This window comes from Pangasianodon hypophthalmus, chromosome 29 (assembly GCF_027358585.1).
Source record: "Pangasianodon hypophthalmus isolate fPanHyp1 chromosome 29, fPanHyp1.pri, whole genome shotgun sequence".
Lineage (NCBI taxonomy): Eukaryota > Metazoa > Chordata > Actinopteri > Siluriformes > Pangasiidae > Pangasianodon > Pangasianodon hypophthalmus.
Window position 1 is genome coordinate 13,632,357 of NC_069738.1, and position 15,043 is coordinate 13,647,399.

Sequence of the window (15,043 nt, forward strand, 5' to 3'; positions counted from 1 at the left end):
GTATGTTTTTTTAAATTTATTTACTGACCGATCAATAACGTCACTTTGGAAGTGAGAGCAGACGAGTGAAATCCATGAGCGATTAACCAGCGTGGATGCCGCGATAGAAAATAATTCTGAATGGATTATGTGTAATGTGTTGTTTTTCCTCATGTGAAAGTGCTCCATGGTGGTATAACTGTAACCATAAACCCACACCTAGCCACCCAGCACCTCACCCCATGGAGATCAAAGTTTAGCTCATGCGACTTTGTCATGTTTTGCAAGCGATTACAAATGAATCAACAGTTAAGGAGATTACAGAGTCATCTCTTTTTTTAGTTCCTCTTCTGTGTCTGACTTTGAGGAAACATTACCATGTGCACAGATCTTGATTGCAGCAATTGCATCACACATTTACCGAGCTTAGACATGGTCTGTTGCTGTAACCCAAATTATTCAAATGTCTGCAAATAGAATTGCAGTCGCCTGCGTTTCCACACCTGGGTGTTTACGTTAGTGTGCTCAGAGTTGCCAGTTGAAGACTTGAGAATAGCTGCTGTGTCAATTTGCCAGCTCTTTGGTTATGGCACAAAAAAAGTGGACAGGCTTTAAAGACAGATAGGCGAGGTTACGGGAGGATACTGACAGAATCTTCAAAGCAGATACAGAATCATTAGTGCCGTTGTAATTAGAGAGACAAACTTTTCTATTTCCAGTCACATTATATCAAATCCTAAATGCTGTTTTATTCAGGATACAATGTAATATACATCTCTTTCATTGCTTCCTTCCTGTTTGTCATAGTGAGTAAAATGCTCATGTTCAGGAGCTCAAGGCCCATTTTCCATCTGTTTAAGATTTTTGCCATCCGTTTGTCCACTCATGTGTTTATCTGTGCATCTGTCTGAGATTCTCATTAGAGTGATATCTCAAGAATGAGTGATTGAATGTTTGTAGGATTTATATGGCATTATCATCATAACCAGCAGATTGAACTGATTAGATTTTGGAATTGATCCAGACAGGGTGAAGGTCACATCAGGCTTTTTCTTCAGTAGCATCTCTGTCGAGTTCTACTTGTTTTCTTCAGGAACAGATTTTGAAATGTGTGGAGGACGAGAATGTGAACTGGCACTGAGGCAAATCGCAAACTTGTTCAGATTATCAAATAAGAAGGAGAAAGGAATGAAATGATTGAAGGTTAGTTAAGCGATTACATTGATTCAGTAATGATCAGTGTTAACTTTGCTAAGCTTGATTTATACTTCCATCCATACAAAGACCAGAAAAATATTATAGGAGCCCATAACCTTGTTCATGCAGGAAGAATCATGTTCATGTTCCTTCATCTGTCAGTGAACAGAGTTTGTTAGAGGTCTTTCTTAACATTTAATATTAAGTTGTTATGCTTATGATAAGCTTCTTAGATTAATTCTGGGCCCAAACTGGCTTGTTTCAATTGAAGGATTAAAGGAAACCAGCTTTGCTTCAGGTCTCTTTAAATCGCTGACATTCTCCTCTGTGTAGTGCTATTTGATTCTCCAGACAAGCCTGTGATGGTGGTCCAGCAAATCAAATGTTATGCCATAATTTGCTTCCATATGTTCATGTAACGTCTATAACAGACATGCTTTTTGTATTGAAATAGTCTCGTGATCTGTAGAATCTAAAACTATGAATATTTTAATAGATTTAAGAAGTACAGAAGTACCAATTTAAAAAAAACATGATCTGTTGGATTACATTAATTGTTAGCCAGTTTACATATGATAGACATTTTAGGTCAGGGATTTCCAGTGTTGCTTTTTCCTCCTTTACTTCACATGCAGTGCACATTTTAGTTTTCTCTAACACACCCATTTTAACTAGGGCCCAGTCGATAGAAAGATTTTATTCACTGATACCACTAAAAATAGCTAAATTTCTGAACAACTGGGAAATGCTCTTTTGCCTTTAACCCTCCTGGTCCTGTGTTAATCACATGGCTATTTCTCTCTCTTTCTGCAGCAGTATGTTGTCCAGGCTGAGTGAGTGGTTCTGGAATGAGCGCCTGTGGTTTCCAGTAGGTTTGGGATGGGCTGACCTGCATGATCGTGATGGTCTCGTCTATGCCAAAGGCTCTGACCTTTGGGTTACCCTTCCAATAGCCCTGGCCTTCCTCATCATACGCCAGATATTTGAGAGGTTTGTCAAGACCAACATTTTTATACATCAGTACAACATCAGTGTAGAGGTGTATGCAGGACTGTTTTTTGTTTTGTTTTTTGTTTTGTTTTGTTTTTTTTTATTCCCTCTCCCACCCACTTGCAGTATTTTCTCATGAACTTAAAAACAAGCAGATTAGTCATTTAAACCACCATGATGCTGACTAGGAGCATTTACTGAAGACGATGAAGGAACACAGTACACTGTGCACTTCCATGTAAATGAATGCAGCCTTGCGTCATCCAGCAAGCTTCATATCCTACCACCTACACCTGTGTGTAGCATGAAAGTAAAAACCCAGTCGTGACGCACCTCTAACTCAGTGGCTGTGTAAAAAGACAGTGATGTGATCCAGAAGAATTGGGCCACATTGATATTTTTTCGTATACTGGGATGCACATGCAACTTTGTGAGATTAATTAATTACAAATAAATAGTCACAAGCTTTTTGCACATTGGAGGATGTAAGTGCTAAGCATGTGCAGACACTGGGTTAGATAATACGTAATATTCAAGAGGCACAATAATATGACAGACATTATCCCAGTGTTCTAATCAGGAAGCAATTGCCTGTGCGCAGCAATGTCCTGGGCAACATTTACACACTTCCGATAACGTCTGTCTCATTCCGAAGGGAGCATGATGGTCTTTCCAATCTACCTTACGCTGGCAAAAAAAAAAATTTTAAGTCTGCATTTTGCTCAGCGTTTTCTGTGAATGGAATCCAATAATCTGCTTACCACAAGAGAATCCTGTATAACCTTGAAAAATACAAGAGATGGACTTTTGTAGTAATTGTAGTGAATTTGTAGGACTGTGGCACTTCGGCTGGCCTCAGCGATGGGAGTGAAGGAGAAGGTGAGAGTGCGGGCAGCACCCAATCCAACACTGGAGTCGTACTTCTGCACCACGAGTAAACATCCAGCACAGGTATAAAATATTACATTCTGCATAATACAACAATAAAACCTTGCATACAGGGTGTTATTTAACAAAGAAAATGTATAATCATTGATAATGTAAAGCTTTGATAATGTAAAGTACAGTGTTTAGTTAACCTTTATGGAAGGAGTCTCCAGTGTCAGGGGTTTGTAACACTCGGATTTAAAGCTGTTCCTTTAAGTTTTCCCCTGCAAGAGAGAGGACTGTTTTGCAGTTTATTTGTAAGCAAAAAAAAAAAAAGAGAGAGAGGCTGATGATAAAAAATTTATAGCTGTTTTAACGTGAGAACTGTACTAACTTTGATAAATTGCTGTGGTATAAGAAGAATAAAACATGCCATACTACGTCACACTAACCGTTTGCTGATTAGTTTCCTGGAACATCACACCCTGTCATGGTTTATTCCTTACATAACAAAAGCCCAGGTTGGATTTAGAATTCTTAAACTTATTTCTAGACATTACAAGCTTGAAATGGTCTTGTTCTGTTGGAAGATAATGTTTTGCAAGTTTTAAGCATTCATTTAAAAAAGAAGAACCTGCTAATGGAATAATAAAATTTAAACCTCGAAATTAGTAAACATGTCTAGAAATAGTTTTAATAACCTTATATTTGGTTTTTGGTAACCTTTTAATAGAAAGTACTAGATAAATCTGACTATATTGTGGATATTTTCAGTTGATAAGATGTAATTTTTTTGCAGTCTGTTTCACTCCTCGTGTCTCTTTTCTGTTTCTGTATCTGTACAGAGTGTGGTGGAGAGTTTAAGTAAACAGACAGGCTATTCCCAGCAGCAGGTGCAGAGGTGGTTCCGGAGACGGCGCAACCAGGAGCGACCCAACCAGCTCAAGAAGTTCAGGGAAGCAAGGTACATGCAAAACTTCCAGTATTTGCATACAGGTGATGAAAGTGGCCATTAAACCATCTCTCTGCCTCCTCAAAAATGTAGGCACTTTCAGACATGCAGAAAAAAAATCACTGAGGCAGAGGAGTTCAGTTTCGGCTACTTGGTGAAATGTGTATCAAACTGGTGCTGGTTCAGTCCTTTCATGAAGATGAAATTCAGTGCATTGATAACCACGCTTATAACATCATGGGTGTCAGGCTTATTTTAGGTAATGGGCCACATTACACTTAGTTCAGTGTCACATGGGCTGGGCCAGAAAACTTACTTCAGTAGACCAACAGCATATCAACCACTATTAACAAATAAAAAAAAACGTAAAAGTTGTAAGAAAAATTAGAACCTGGATAAGCAACCAAGATGACTGATTAGCAAGAACATCTATCTTTTAATGGTTAACTACTAGTAGTGATAAGTTCATGCTTATTACTGATATAAGATAAGGTACCAAATATGATATTTTTTACAGTTATCTTAGTTTGAGTATTACCTCATAGACAAATTAGCATTTCAGAATTGTAGGGCTGTACTTCATTTATAAAATAAAACTTTATTTGTAACAATAACATATTTGCTTGATTATGCATTTGGTAAGAAGTGATAGATGGAAGTGTGTTTTGTTTTCTACACCATGGCTGAGAATCTGTCTGTGTGTTCTTGCAGTTGGAGATTTACATTTTACCTTCTTGCGTTCTTTGCTGGTCTGGCTGCTCTCATTGATGTGAGTACATCTGAGCTTGGCCTGAAATCAGAGAAACATCATTATGTATGTATGTAAATATATAAAACTGTGCATCTGTGTGTGCAGAAACCCTGGCTCTACAAAATGGAAGAGATGTGGAAGGGCTTCCCAACACTGGTAATGTCCTCTAACATAACCCTCTGGATCATATATAGTTATTTGACACACATGTGGCAAAATCAATTATTTCATTATGTTTCTTAATGATTTTTTTTAACAAATCCAGTATTCTCCCAGTGTAGTTGTAGCCACTTCTGAGTTGCGTCTATCACATGATGAGGGCTAGCACATGCTTCCTTTGAGATGTGTATATCAGCTGCTCATGCAGTGTCATGGGGCAGATGGACATGTTTGGAAGACAGTGCCAACTGCCCCATTTCATAGACATGAGCTAACGGATTGCTGTGTAGTGTCGAGAAAGAGGAACACCATCTTTCCCAGGCAGAACAGAGCCAGTTATGCTGTTCTTCACTCTCGGACACACAGCACACAGGGATTCAAACTCGAAATCTCCCAATGATGGGGTGAACACTTAAGCAATGAGTCATAACTAGCAGTTCTGGATGGCTGAAGTCCAGCACAGTTTGATGATTACATTGCTTAGAGGCTTAGCAGGTCTGCTAGAGCAGGGAAATGACCCTTGTCTCCAGGAGAAATCAATTATTCCAGCAACTAAAGGACACATTTTTAGAGCAGTCTCTTGCAAGTTGTTGAGTAAGTCTGTGTTGTGGTTCCTATTCAGTATTTAGTGTAAAGTATTGCCATATTTTCTGGACTGCAAGATAAGAGGTTTTTTTTAGCAGGCTCTAAAGTGCCTGATTATATATAACTTTTGTGTCCAGCCAATTAAAACAAACCCTAATGTTAGCGTCACACATGCTCATGTAATGTTTTATATGATTTAGTGGTTTGAATATATAGAACATTATCGGGTTATTTACAATTAATTCTATTTATGTGCCAATATCTAATGCTGGGTGGATCTGACATCAGAAATATTCATCTTTTCACAATTCAGGAAGTGTTTAATACGGCACAAATAAATACACAGCGTACACTACATGGCTGAAAGTATGTGAACCCCTGACCGTCACACCTGTATGTGGTTCTTCCCCAAACTGTTGCCACAAAGTTGAAAGCACACAATTGTACAGAATGTCTCTGTGTGCTGTAGCATTACAATTTCCCTTCACTGGAACTAAGAGGCTCAAACCTGTTCCAGCATGACAATGCCCCTGTGCACAAAGCGAGCTCCATGACATGGTGTGTGAAGACATGGTGTGTGAAGGTTGGAGTGGAAGAACTGGAGTGTCCTGCACAGAGCCCTGACCTCAACCCCACTGAACACCTTTGGGATGAGCTGGAACACCGACTGAACCCCAGACCTCCTCAACATCCCAACATCAGTGCCTGATCTCACTAATGCTCTTGAAGCTGAATGAACACAAATCCCCACAGCCACGCTCCAACATCTAGTGGAAAGCTTCCCAGAAGAGTGGAGCTTATTATAACAGCAAACACACGGGGAATAAATCTGAAATGAGATATTCAACAAGCACATATGGGTGTGATGGTCAGGTGTTCACATACTTTTGGCAATTTAGTAGAGCAAGGGTGAGAAAAACATAATTCCAGAGGTAGCATCATTTTGCAGAATTACAGCTGCGTTTATCCGAATGGGATTAAATCAGACCATTGCACAGTTGGTTAAACAAACAAACAAACAAATAAATAACTAAGGTCTGTAATTTCCTTAGGGGAGGGGGGAGAAATCTTCAACATGGCCAGTCTGTATTCAAATAAAATCACAGAGTAGCACCTGAAATTGCCCCAGGTCCCCATGTAAATCTAATCCTAAAGTTTTTTTTATCGAATGAATTCAAAGATTTTAAGTGTTAAATTAATGATCGATTTAACGTGTATTATCTCTCTCTGTTTCTCTTTGTCTTTCTCAGACTCTGCTGCCTTCTCAGTACTGGTATTACATGATCGAGTTGGGTTTTTACATTTCACTCCTCTTCAGTGTGGCATCAGATGTGAAGCGAAAAGTAAGTATCCAGATGTGTACATCTGCCACAGAAAATCATTTTCAGAAGTGTTTGCTGTTACTTTAACTAGTGTAAAGCATGAGCAGGGAGGGTACAGTATGGAATAATGTACTGTATGATAACTATTATGATTCACAGTTTTCAGTACATCACACTTTCTGTTAATTTCACTTTAAAGAATTAAAAAAAAAATTTTTTGACCTGTAATTTCCTTAGAAGGTAATCTAGCCTGTTTTTAATAATGTACTTTTGGTAATAGTTTTTTTTTGTACTCTATACTGGTATAATGTAATGCTAACAGTATATACGTTCACATTTTTCATTATAATATAGAGTCGCACAGTATTTTTGGAAAAGACAGACTACATTATTGTAGTGCTCAATTGTGTGTTTAGATATTGCTGGTTTATTTTTAACCTAGCATCTTTAAATATTAATAATAATTTAAAAACACTTCTTACACAGAAGCCATAGTGCAAACTCCAGTCTTAACTCTTAATTAATAACTCCAGTTGGCACTTCTAAATGTCATTTCAACACCATTTACATTACATTTAGGGCATTTGGCAGACTCCCTTATCCAGAGCAGCTTACAGAAGTGAAAGGACATTTATTTCATTTATACAACTGAGCAGCTGAGGGTTAAGGGCCTTGCTCAAGGTCCTAGCAGTGGCAGCTCTGGAATTTGTAGTCCAATGTGTTAACCACTGCGTTACCAGTGCCCCATACATCAAAAGTCTTTTATTCAAATATGCCTTTTTTTTCATAAAGGGATATTAATCTTGAAACTAAATGTGATGGGGAAAGATTACCTGTTTTTTTGTGCAAGACGTGTGGTACAGCCAGACACATGGAACAAGTATTTGGTTTTCAAATTAGATGCACAAACGCACCCTTTGCCCGGTGAACAGCTGCAGGTTAGCAGAACAATTTTCTACAAGAAGCTAGAAACTCACCTTGATAAAAGGCTACATACAGCATTACACAACCTTCTGTTTTATTTTCCTTACTGATGTAGGTAGCAGGTTGCAAAATAAATTATTTATATCACTACTGGTGTCTGTAGGTCTGCTACTATAATCAGGTATAACATGAAGTCTAACCTTCACAATAGCTATGAAGTCACTTGATCTCAAGCAGGCAATGCAATATTAAAGATATATATATTCATTTTGTTATTGCTCAGAGCTGTAATTGGTTTATGTGATGCTGTATAGTGTGTAATAAGGATTATTTTATTTAAAACTGAGTAAATACTGACTGTTGTGTTCAAGAAATAATCTCCAAGTGCACCATCAGTTGGGAAGCCATATCCTGACATCCAGAATAACTGCAATCCTGATCAATACAAAACTTTTTTTTTTTTTTTCCTTCTTACATCATCTCACCTACAAAATCTTTTGGCACTAAGACTTGTTATTGTTTAACTGTGTAGCGCCGCTGTGCAGCTTATCTGAACTTTGGAACTTTCTAATTCGACACTTACACCAAACTGCATAGTTACTTCATTTTAAATGAAAATGTAAATTGTGCAGCTGGACATTGCAAACAGGAAAGCCTTTACAAGAATGATAAAGTTGCATTTGAAAATGCAGAACAAGCAGCGCAGTTCACTCCTGTGGCATTTTGTGTTTTATTGGCTCACAAACGCAGGTGAGGGGATGATGCAGGGAAACGTTCATATTCTGTGTAAGTGAGTAATACATTTTTTGGTGAAAGGGCAACAAGCAATATTTGAATATGGGATTTTTGGACAATGTTATGTAAATTTATGTGGTAACACGACAAATGCAAATTATTAGCTTGAGTAAATTCCTTTGATTATGCCCATGGCACAGGATGTCCGACATGCACCAATTGTCTACTTAGTAACTTCAGTTCCCACCACAGCTTCATTTGGAGTCAACCCTATTTGAAGAGCAGAAAATGACAATTTATAACTTTTGCTTTGGTTTTTATTACAATAGTGAAATATAATTAGGACAACCCTAACACTATATATGTACAAATTATACAGTAGATATATTGTATTCTCCTCCCATGGTGCTTTAAAAAACCTGGTCATTACACGCCCACAAGCGTGGATCATTTGGTAGATAATTTGCTTCTGATGATGCTTCCTCTCTCTCTCTCTCTCTCTCTCTCTCTCTCTCTCTCAGGACTTTAAGGAGCAGATTGTTCACCATGTTGCCACCATTCTTTTGATCAGTTTCTCCTGGTGTGTGAACTACATTCGAGCAGGAACTCTGATTATGCTCGTGCACGATGCTGCAGATTATCTGCTTGAGGTTAGACTGTCGCAATCTTTATTCACTCATCAGCAACCGCTTTATCAGGATTGGGGTCGGGGGTAAAGTCGATCCCAGGAACGTTTTTCACAAGGCAGGGATACAGCCTGGATTGGACGCCGGTTTATTGCAAGTCAACACTTGATGCTCAATTTAGCATAGCATAGCATAATTCAACTACCAGGTGGGAGGAAGTTGGAGAATCTGGCAGAAACCCAACACACACACACACACACACACACACACACACACACACACACACACACACACACACACGAGAGAGAGAGCATGCAAAACTCTGCACAGACAGTAACCTGAGCTCAGGAGCCGTGAGGCTGCAGCACAACCTGCTGCACCACAGGCATTAATGGAGACTTTTCTCATGTAGTATTCTGTAGAGCATCTGAGCACTGAGGCAGAATTCACTTTTTTTTTTTTCTCCATTTTTGTTGTGTTTATATCCATCAGTGTTTGGTTATAACAAGACCCAGTATGCATTACATAAATGTCATATAGTCACCACAAACAACCAAAAAAATCATTAGTAGCGTGGCACTTGTAAGTAGGACTGGACGATATAACAATACCAATTTTTTTTTTTTTTTTTTTTTTTTCCCTTCTCCTCCCCCCCCCCTCCATAAGATATCATGATTCTCTGACATGAACACACCTCACGTCAAAACAAAATGGCGGCATGCACACAGTCAGCAGCAAACAGATTTGCCTTTGCATTTACTACTTGATGAAACTTTTTTGTTTTTTAACCTGATTTGTAGCTTTTGTGTTGTAAAAACGTGTTTTAACAGCTTTATAAGGTTAAATTTGTAACATAAGTCTGTTGGTTTCAACCCTAATGCAATAAGACCATAATGACAGATCATTTTTATGAGCAAAGATGAACAATAATATCTTGCAGAAATAGACTAATTCATGTAGATCTTCTTAATATGTTCATCTAATTCAGAGACTAGCCACACAAATTTGACCTTGTTTTTCCGAGTGTAGGCACTGGAACACGTTTAGATCAGAACTTGACTTCTCCAGTTCTGAGTACAGTGGATTTCAGCATTAAACAACACTTCAAGATATATAATGTTCCCTGATAAATCAATCTGAAGCATCTGTGCTGCTATAAAAATATTAAAAACAGACGTACGGTTAAATTACAAAATTCAAGTAATTTTAATCAAATCCTTTTTTGCCAGTTTGGAAGGATAGTGTTCATCTGTAATTAAACGTTCTTCAGAAACTCTGCGTTGTTCTAGTTCTAATATCACAATGTAAAATGCAGTTTAATCAACAGCTATCTAACGCTGACACCTGGTGTAATCTCAGAGACATGGCAGTGGAGATAACTGTCTCTCTGTCTGTTTGTCTTGTCCTCCTTTTAGTCAGCCAAAATGTTCAACTACGCTGGCTGGAGAAAGACATGTAACTACATCTTCATCATCTTTGCTGTTGTGTTCTTCATCACAAGACTCGTGATCTTCCCATTCTGGTGAGAGATTCATTTACTGATCAGATGTGACCTGATATTGTGATAGATATGCGGTCGTTTTTCCTTTTTGTTATTTCAATATCTATTTCCTTTAAATCTACAAACCAGGTTTAATTCATTTATATTTTTATTTTAATGCACTTAATTCAGTTAATAAGTTTTACTTAGTACCTACTCTGTTTCTCTTTCAGGATCATGCACTGTACGTGGGTCTATCCAGTGACCATCTATCCTCCCTTCTTTGGTTATTACTTCTTCAACGGGCTTCTGCTGGTGCTTCAGTGCCTGCACATCTTCTGGTTTGCGCTCATTCTGCGCATGGCGATCAAGTTCCTCCCTGGCAATGTGAGTCTCTCTTTCTTTCTATCCTCTCTTGCTCTTGCTCTTGCTCTGCACTTCTTTATCCATGTTTAAGCGCATGCAGTTTTACTTTAGCTACTTCCACTGACGAACTGAAATGTTACATGATATTTACTGACACCTGAATTTGCCTATGGAACCAACAAGCTAGCCATGCTTAGTGTAAAGTATAACAATATAATATATTATCAGAAACTTTAACTTTAATGTTAATCATGTCAGTAGAAATAATTACCAATTATTATTCTTAACAATTAATAATTATTAACACCCAATAATTATCTACCAATAAAGAAACTAAACTGACAAGAAATGCACTTTCAGATCAGTGCCTAAATAATACACTGTATGGCCAAAAGCACATCATAAATATATAACTATAAACATTTCAAGTGTGTCAGTGAGGAAACTTTCTTTTGGCTACTAGATTTAAAAAGTGGTAACCGACTCGCTGCGTGATTACAGCTTCTTACAATAACCTTAAACAGCACTCTCTTTAAGTACATTGCTCTTGATTAGATGGCTGTTTATGGTGCTGGTAAATAAGTACAGAGAAATATTCTGTAGTGATCCTGTGCTCAATCTGCTCATGATTACGCATTAGCAGCATATCTAACAAACTAAAACACGAACAGTTAAACATTAGCTCTCTAGTGTGCAGGGTTGCCAGATCTCAGCAAATTTTCTACCCCAACGACTTCTTGTGTCTTAATCATTTAAGTTTTTCTTCCCACAACCTTACTTCAAATCTCTCTGGGTTTGGTGTTAAAATGGCAACCCTGCCGGTGTGACTCTCAAGAGGGTGTGTGTGTGTGTGTGTGTCTGAAGTCACCCAGCTCTCTGCAGCTCAGATGTGTTTTTGAATCCTGTCTTCTCCATTAGCAAGTCTCATATCTGCAGCTCTGAACTTCCCAATCACTGTGCTGATTTTCTTTAACTCGGACAGAATTAGCTGCTGAAGTTCATTTTTTTCAGAAGAGGGAGTGTGGGTTTGATTAAGTTCACACGTTTATTATACCTCACGTAATATCAGCGATATTTTATTTACTTTATTACGCACTGTGTTGAGGGTGTTTTTAATGTGCAGTGGTATCAAACCGAGAGCCTCGTATCGGGTGATATGATGCGTAATGCCATATCTTTACACCCCTAGTAGGTATTTTCTCACTACATTAGCATGCCAATTACTAACCAACACCAAACCCCCCAGAATGTTCGGTTACAATACATTCTCTACTTTTTTTAACTACATGTCACTGACTTCTTTGTCATGCAGCATATTGTGGAAGACGAGCGGAGTGACAGAGAAGAGACGGATGACTCGGAGGATGAGGATGAGGACGAGGACGAGGTGCAGGAGAGTGAGAGACGACCCAAGACGAAAAACGGACCGCTGCAGAACGGCCATTCTGCCTCAAACAACAACCACCACCGCAAGACGGAGTGATGGGTACGGATAGGAGGAGAGAGGGGAGAGGATGAGCAGAGGTGTAGTCCTCCCCTGCCCTCTGTAACACACACACATATACACACACACCCACATACACACACACACGCCCAGACTGATAGATTGAGGCAGGGATAGAGGCTGCTGGTTTGGAAAATTGGCTTATACATATACAGTCACACACATACATTTGACCAAGTATTAGGTTCACACTTAAACACTAATCCCAAAAATTATGTTTCAGTTATAATCATAAAGGTCAACTTTAGAAAATGCACTAAATTCTGCAGAAGAAATCTCGAGGCAGTGAATTTTCCTTTGTGCTTTTTGTATGACCTGCCTATTGCCTGGTTAATGTGAAACCCTCACTCGTTCCCTGTCTTTCTTTCTTGCCTTACTACTGCTGTTTCTCGTCACACGTGATCATTATGTAAATCCGTCACGCCTCCGTTTCTGTTCTGTGAATATTTGCTAAGCTTGAAGAGCACCGATCTTTGGCTTTGTATTTACAAGCAACCTTATGGATTTACCTGAAGTCAAGCTCAGTTATAAGTGCAGAATTGTTTTCACCAAGCGGCCTTTAGTTAAGTCTCCAAACACATTCCTAGTGTATGTATGAACACGAACACACACACACACACACACACACACACACACACACACACACACACACACACTTGCACTGTTGTGAGCCCTCCTGTGTACTGCCCACATTTCAGTTGCACTATAGTTTAATTTTGCTACACACTACCACTGCCCTAGAGATTATCTCCTAGAATCTGATCTTTGAGGACCACGAAAAAACTGATCAATGTCCCCGCTTAAACACACTTGATGAGAACCTGACACGTTGATATTAAGCTGCGCAGAACTGTGCAGAACAACTAGAAATCTCTTTTAGCTCGGCTGAACCAGCTATGCTGCCCAGACACCCCATCATGAAGCTGAATGTTTAATTCTACTGCCTTTGGTGCCTTATGTTTGTCCAGCACCTTGATTGTCTCTCATCAAAATCTGTCAAATCCAGTTTTAGATGTTATTGGCTAATTCAGTATGTGCCAGCATAAAAAAACTCATCTCAGTTAAAGATTTGCTCAAAATCAAAGTTGTATGTCAAAGAAAAAAGATATTTTGTGACATTTCATTCTTCCTTATTTTATTTGCCTGTTTGTCTTTCTCTTTATTAACAAAAATTACTCAGATTAATATGATTTTACTGTATTTTTATTTTACTGTTTGTTTTTTATGTTTTTCATTACATCATTTTATTTGAGGTCCACATTTATTCATGAAGATTCCAAGAAGTTCCAATTTTGTTGATGCAAATAATGTAATTTAAGAAAAACAACACAGTTTCTTATTGATTATGCTTTAGTTGTTAAATATCATGTGACTGATACTCTACATTTCAGTAAAATGAGTAAAGAAGGATTTCTGTTCCGTACGGGAGTCAGCTGTTGGGGGGAAAAAAAACATTTAGATTTGTAAATTTAATTTCAATAGCAACTTGTTCAGCATCCTGTTTACAAACAGGAAAAAAAAGAGATGTCTTACCAAATAAGTTCTTAGAATGTAACAGTTCTATCTTATGCCAATAACTTTTATATCAGTTGTAGTATTAATAAGATGAAGAGTCAGTATTTATCACTCTTTTGGCCATCAGATGCACTTTATAAAACTTGATCCATAGAAATAAAGCCAGAGTTAGACTGGAGATTGACGTGCTTTATAGTTGAGTCAGTTTGTAACACTATGCATCTGTAAAACTCATACGCTTCCACAAGGCTGAAATAGACACATGAGGTTTATGGGTTTAAAAGTTAAACATGTCCATCTGTAAAGTCATTCTGTAATGCTGTAAATTCTATCTGAGCTCAATATGTTTCACAAACCCACTGAACTCTACATTACATCCAGTGTTAGAATTAAAGATGAGAAAATACCTAAGACTAGGAATAGGAATATGATTACACTTAAGGTTTACATGTTGTGGTCTTGTTGTTTATTTCACTGCAGCTAATGACGATAAATCTTTGTTTAACCATTGATCCAGCTGTCAGTGTCTGGTTTTAGGTTTTCTTACTGCTTGTAAGTGCTTTATTTCTTAAATGCATTTGTTACCTTGTATTTGCTGATCCTTCTCTTGCCCTCCAAGCTTGCCTTCTTTATTTTGGTACAATCCATTCATGCCAGTAGGCTTAGCTTCTTCTTAAATACTGAGAAGCAGCCATGTTTTGTTTAACTACATAGTAACTGGAAAAATAATGTGCGGTGCAGATGATATCACCCTGAATCTAAAACAAATACCATTCTGAAGCTGATATGACGAGCTTAAACTTCCAGACTACAAGTACTCTCTTTCTTTTTTTTTCTGCCCACTTTTTCATTTTTATTCACCTTTTTTTCTGTTCTTGCCTCTCCTCCTCATCTAAATTAATCACCCCTTACAACCTAATGCCAAAACCAATCCAACCAAATCAAATCTCACCATTGTCTACATCCCTGATACACACAAAAACATGATCAGTGTCACAACTGCCAGTGTTTTTATGTTGTATTTTGTATCATCTTTATGCAATTTAAGATAAAAGACTGTGGATAACCAAACCTTTGGGCTTTGTGTATTT

At 38.1% G+C, this 15,043-nt stretch overlaps 1 protein-coding gene across 3 annotated transcripts in view; it reads left to right on the top strand.

The window, feature by feature from the left end:
* cers2a (ceramide synthase 2a) overlaps window positions 1–15,023 on the top strand; it is a 32,945-nt gene extending 17,922 nt beyond the window's left edge. For 2 of the 3 annotated variants that reach the window (XM_026928028.3, XM_026928026.3), the window contains 10 exons: window positions 1,990–2,166; window positions 3,000–3,117; window positions 3,879–3,997; window positions 4,697–4,754; window positions 4,842–4,892; window positions 6,731–6,823; window positions 8,983–9,111; window positions 10,503–10,609; window positions 10,801–10,954; window positions 12,246–15,023. In XM_026928028.3, the coding sequence (XP_026783829.1) occupies window positions 1,994–2,166; window positions 3,000–3,117; window positions 3,879–3,997; window positions 4,697–4,754; window positions 4,842–4,892; window positions 6,731–6,823; window positions 8,983–9,111; window positions 10,503–10,609; window positions 10,801–10,954; window positions 12,246–12,416 (1,173 nt within the window). In that variant the 5' untranslated portion in view covers window positions 1,990–1,993 and the 3' untranslated portion in view covers window positions 12,417–15,023. The remainder of the gene's footprint in view (window positions 1–1,989; window positions 2,167–2,999; window positions 3,118–3,878; window positions 3,998–4,696; window positions 4,755–4,841; window positions 4,893–6,730; window positions 6,824–8,982; window positions 9,112–10,502; window positions 10,610–10,800; window positions 10,955–12,245) is intronic. The other variant, XM_026928027.3, reaches the window with a different exon arrangement.
* Window positions 15,024–15,043: the final 20 nt, after the last annotated feature.